Genomic DNA, 5817 nt, shown 5'->3' on the forward strand with positions numbered 1-5817 from the left:
TGAATTTCCTTGTGGTTTTGTCTGCCCCACTCTCTTGGATATCGCTGCCATCACGGGATTGAAACCCTTGGGGGACCGTTATCTTCTTGACACTCTTGAAGAAGATATTTCGATGACCGAAACTTCGATTGTCTGGGACAAAAAGACGTATTCTGCCTTTGTCAGTGCCCATCATGGCAAAGAAGGTACTCTTGTTACTGACTCTGAGCACATTGCCTTCTTGCTCTATTGGCTATCTGCTTGTGTCTTTTGTACCCCTTCTTTGCAAGTTCCCAAGTACTACTACACACTCGCCCAGGCTTTGCATCTGAAGAAAAAGATTTGCTTGAGCAAGTTGTTACTTGCTTCTTTTTATCACTGTCTTGATAAAGCCTCGAAATGCTTGTTTCGAGAAACTGGCCCTCGGAACCTCACAGGGCCACTTTGGCTTTTGCAATTATGGCTTAATGCCATTTTCGAGAAGAAACTAAAGCTTCTTCCTCTTCAAGCCTCCATTCGATATTCTCTCGAAGGTGCTCGCTTGACTGCCTTGACTCCCAAGAAAAGATCTGTTGATGGTTTTGCCTGTTATGTCCAAGCAATTCTTGAATTCGAGGAGTTCTCGAATGATTTAGCTCCTTTCATCTGTGCTGATTTGGCAGGGCCTTCCTGGTTAATTGCTAATAATCAGGTAGGACAGATTTCCCAGGAGATGGTCGAAATCTGGATGGGATTCCTATCTTGGGATCTCATCTTCACTAGGATGAAACAAAGGGATGTACGAGTTTATCCCTATCAGCCTCAAATCTTTGCCCGTCAATTCAGGCTTTGTCAGATTAGACCGACACCTCTTTTCCCAAAGGATAGAATTGATTCTGAGGTTTGTGTAGAAGATATTGATTATGATGGCTTTTTGAAGTTCATCCTGACGCCTTCCACCCAATTGAATCTTACCCCTTGTTCTTTTCTTCCCGCATTCTTGGTGTCCAATTGCTACCTTCGATGGTGGTGTAGTTATTACACCGACAAGATGTTCTCCTTCGAGGACTTTTCTCGGAAACTTACGAATTCTCCCTTTTCTCTGCAAGGCCCGAAGATGTCAGGTATTTATGATAATCGCAACATTATTTCCCAGTTTGAACTATATTATAGAGTTTGTTATCGCCCCGAAAATATGTTTCGAACTATTTTCGATGCTACTTTATCCCTGACTAGAATGGTACAACGGAACATCCGTCGAAATAAAGTCATTGATCATCAGGGTCAAACTACTTTTGCAAAGTTTTGTCCGAAGGACATACCTCCTGTTCCTAATGCCCTTTTCGGCCTTGCGAAACGTCTTGATTATCCTCCTTGGGTGAATAAAAATATTCCTGTTAAGGATCAAGTGACAAGTACGAGATGTTCTGTGTATGATTTTCCTAGGGATAAACAATGGAATTTATGCTGGGTTGACAATACTGTTGTCTATCCTGGTAATTCAACTTTGTCTTTTCTTTATATGTTGGCTTCTAATTTCGCACCTCTACTCACTTTTCCCTTTTCTTCTCGTATAGCTGTTGTTGCCCAAAAAGTTCCTCAGCATCTCGAGGGTACTCAACAACGGGAGACAACTTCAGAGGATGATGAAGATGATACTTCGTTGAAGCCTCGGAAACGAAAGACTCTTTCTGACCGACTTCGGCCTCGCTCGAAGGTAATATGCTCCTTCTTCCGGAATTGCACTGAATTTATGGCTGCTCATGACTTTGCATTTTGTTCTTGTAGGAGGTTGAAGTTCCTAAGAAAAAACTTTGTTCAGACTCTCAAAGTGGGCAATCTGTAAGTTATCTTTCTGAGCGCACTCAAAATTATTACTCAAATGCCATACCGATCTCTTTGTTCTTTTTACATTTTTCAGGTTTCCACTACTCGAAGATCCTCTCGAGACCAAGGGAAACAAAAGGCAATTTCGACTAGGTCTATCCCCAGACCTAAAGTTCCCACTAAGAAGCTAATGAAGGATGCAATGAAATCCCCTGTCCAGGTAATATGCTAATTTTCTGGACCTTCCTTACTCTTCTCTTAGATTTGATTTTATCCTCTGTAATGTTTTCTCCTTTTCCAGAAAAAGGTTGATTCAGAGGCGTCCGAGTCTTCCTCTGAGAGCCCTCGAAGTGCCCCCACTTCTCCTACTGTTGGTCCATCTTCTCGAGATGTTATCGAGATTCGTGAATCAGCCTCTCCTCCTGAACATCCCGAGGTATGTTCTGTTGACTCTCGAATTCACTTTTCTGGTCGTTCTCGAACTTGTGCATTGTTACAATGCTTTTTCATAACGGGCGGTTTCATCCAATATTCTTAGGGCCACTGTTCCTGTCACCGTGCCAACTATTGAACCTTCCCCTCCTGGTCCTGTGCAAGGTGGTGCACCTTCCTTCAATTTCGACACAGGGGTGTCCTCTGGACAAGGTAGGTAGTTCTTGGACATCATGGTATTCCACCAAAGAATATTTTGTCTCACTGAAATATTCTTTTCGTGCAGGTCTAGAGGTAACCTCTGAGGACAAACAAACTCCTCCTTCTGGTCAACCTGCAAGTTCAGCTGATATTGTCCCCTCCGACACTCTGTTGGCTTCTATTCCCCCAGATGACATAGACCTTATAAGCTTCTTTGATAACGAAGCTGCTCACGGTGACATTTTTGAGGTCTTGGAGAATTGGACTAGCGGAACTTCGGCTTCGAGGAAGACCCAAGAAACCATTGCGAGCTTTCAACCGCTATTATCTTCCTTCCGTTTGAAAGCCTATGTGGATCATCTCGATCAAGCTCTCATGGACCCTAAATTCAAACTGGAGGTTGAGCGGATGGTTGATGAGCTAAATGCACATCCTGATCTTCCTTCGGAGGTAACCGCAAAACTAAATGAATATGCTCATACCTTTGTTGCAGCCTCCGAATTGCACACGAAGTGGTCCACTGCGAATCAAGAGATAGCTCAGATTGAGGCTGATTCTGAAGAGGATCGAAGCAAATTGGAAAGGCTCAAGACATAATTGCTTTCGATCAAAGACACCACTTCTCAGATCATTCCGGAATTGATGAAGCTCAAGCAATCTGAGAAAGATACGGAGCGCACCCTTGCTGTCCTGCAGCGCGAGCTTGATTCGATCAAGTCAAAACATGTTGCTTTGAAGCTCCAGAGTCAAGAGATCATGTTGACGCAAAAGGGTTTGCGGGAGGAAGGAAAAGACATATCTCTCAGACTTTCAAAGTCGTTGGATCAAAAGAGAAGATTGGAGATATTTTGTGCTTCGTGAAAGCAAAGTCTCAACCAAGCCTACCAGGCATACGAAGCACTCAAATCCAAATTCTGCAAGTGATCGAGATCCCACGAGATGCCTTTTTATAATTTAATATTATCCGCTTGTACCTTTATTGCTTAGCTTCTCTCTTTGAACACTCGTCTCAGTACATGCTACTTTCATGAAATTTCTTCAAGTATTTCCCATTAATCACTTTACTTGCATTTCTCGAATTTAACTCTTTGATCAAGTATGCATTGTTCGAGTAGATTCTTTCGATGATGAATGGTCCTTCCCAATTATAGGTCCATTTACCCCGATCTCGAGATTTTTGATCCATTGGGAGGATAACTTTTAGGACTAAGTCTCCACTCGAAAATTGTTTGCTCTTGACCTTTTTGTTATAAACTCGAGCTATTTTTTCTTTTTGGTGAATGACATTTTGCATGACTATCATTCTTTCGTCATCCAGTCGAATTAGTTCATCATACATTAAATTCCAATAATCCTCGACTGGTAACTCATTTTGCCTTTGCACGTGAATGGATTGCAAATTGATATCAATAGGCAAAATTGCTTCGTGACCATACACCAACTTGTATGGCGTAGTTTGGGTGGCATTCCTGGGTGAATTTCTGTAAGCCCACAATATTTGCAGCAATGTTTCATGCCAATTTCGAGGTTTCCCCGAAATATGTTTTTTGATCAACACTATGATCACTTTGTTAACAGCCTCGACTTGGCCGTTAGCTTGTGCATAGTAGGGTGTCGAAGCAATCATTTTGATTCCTCTTGACTGGGCATACTGGACCACTTTTCGACCTGTGAACACCGCTCCTTGATCTGTAGTTATTGTCTGGGGTATTCCGAATCGAAATATAATATGGTCTTCAATAAAATTTCACTTCTTTCTGGTCAACCTCTTTTACAGGAATTGCTTCCACCCATTTCGTAAAATAATCGATGGCCACGATTATGTACTTATGGTTTTTTGCTGACGGAGGGTGAATCTGGCCAATTACATCAATTGCCCAACCTCGAAAAAGCCATGGTTTAACAATCGCATGCAACTCGGTTGCTGGTACTCTATGTATTAGGCCATGTTTCTGGAACTCTTCGCAACCTTTTGCAAATTCGATACAATCTTTGAACATGCTTGGCCAAAAATATCCTTTTCTGGACAAAGTCCATTTCATTTTCTCCCCCGCTTGATGGGCACCACAAATCCCTTCATGTACCTCTTCCATGGCTATGTAGCTCTCATGATTTTCGAGGCACTTAAACAGAACTCCATCGAAACCTCTCTTGAACAGTTCATCATTCAATATCACATAATTGAGAGCTCGATATTTAACTTTCCTTTCAGCTTGCAAATTTGGATTTTGCAGATATTCAATTAGCTCTTTCCTCCAGTCCTGAATGGTTGAGGTGTCAATGGTGAGGCATTCGTGCTTGTCACTCAACTCATTCCTTATACAAACAAGAGATTCGAGACATTCCCTTCTTATCTTGTACCTGGATGCAATCTGAGCTAGTTCATTCGCAATTTCGTTCTCGTTACGAGAAGTATGTTCTAATTGAACCTCATCGAATGAATTTAACAAAGTTGTAGCTTGAGAATTGCATTCGAGTAACTTTTCATTCATGCATTTATATTCTCGAGTTAACTTTTTAATCACGAGTTGCGAGTCACCTCGAACGATTATGTTCCTTGCCCCCAAGTCCTTAAGCAATTTTAACCTAGTAATCAATGCTTCGTATTCAGTTTCGTTATTTGAGCATTCAGATTTTGTTCTCAATAAGAATTTGGTGGGAATCCCACCCAGTGAAATAATCAGTAATCCGATTCCTGCTCCTAACTCGTGTTTCGATCCATCGAAAAATAATTCCCATGATTTTGTGGTTAAACAATTAACCTGTTCATTTAAATTCGAGTGATCCACGAGAAAATCAGCAATTACTTGCCCTTTTGTGGCTTTGAGGGGAACAAACGTTAACGAATACTCGGTCAATGCAAGAGCCCATTTCCCAACTCGAGAGTGCAGGATAGGTTTTGATAACATATATTTAATCACATTATTTCGACAGAACACGAATACATCATAAGGTTTAATATAATGTTTTAGCTTTGTACAAGCATAATATAAACTCAGACATAACTTCTCCAAAGGAGTGTATCTGATTTCTGCCGCGACTAACATCCTACTGATGTAATAAATGGCCCTCTCGATGCCATTTTTGTCATCTTGCGACAGCATGCCCGCAATAGTCGAATCATTGGCCGAGACATATAATTTTAGCTTTCCTCCTTCAGAGGGTGGCACCATCACTGGAGGGTTGATCAAATAATTCTTGATCTCCTCGAATGCCTTTTGATGATTTTCGTCCTATCGAAATTATTCCTCCTTTTTCAATCGTAACAAAGGGGAAAACACCTTAGTCTTTCCTGATATTTTCGAAATAAATCTTTGAAGGAAATTTATCTTACCTAACAAAGACTGCAACTCCTTCTTATTCGAAGGAGGCTTAGTTTCCATGATGGCTCGAGTCTTG

The 5817-nt window shown here is 41.4% G+C and overlaps 2 protein-coding genes across 2 annotated transcripts; both read right to left on the minus strand.

Moving 5' to 3' along the window:
* Positions 1 to 3427: 3427 nt before the first annotated feature.
* Positions 3428 to 4045, minus strand: LOC145953372 (uncharacterized). The gene has a single exon (XM_083067311.1). It carries the CDS (start codon positions 4043 to 4045, stop codon positions 3428 to 3430), a length of 618 nt encoding a protein of 205 aa, XP_082923437.1.
* A 109-nt stretch (positions 4046 to 4154) lies between these two features.
* Positions 4155 to 5591, minus strand: LOC145953373 (uncharacterized). Its single transcript, XM_083067312.1, has one exon. The coding sequence runs from the start codon at positions 5589 to 5591 to the stop codon at positions 4155 to 4157; it is 1437 nt and encodes a 478-aa protein (XP_082923438.1).
* Positions 5592 to 5817: the final 226 nt, after the last annotated feature.

The sequence above is a fragment of the Cajanus cajan genome, chromosome 11 (assembly GCF_000230855.2).
Source record: "Cajanus cajan strain Asha chromosome 11, NIPB_CcT2T_4, whole genome shotgun sequence".
Lineage (NCBI taxonomy): Eukaryota > Viridiplantae > Streptophyta > Magnoliopsida > Fabales > Fabaceae > Cajanus > Cajanus cajan.

Excerpts from the sequence above, each read along its gene's own strand:
- LOC145953373 (XM_083067312.1), bottom strand. The coding sequence starts at position 5,591 with ATGGTGCCACCCTCTGAAGGAGGAAAGCTAAAATTATATGTCTCGGCC.
- LOC145953372 (XM_083067311.1), bottom strand. The coding sequence starts at position 4,045 with ATGATTGCTTCGACACCCTACTATGCACAAGCTAACGGCCAAGTCGAG.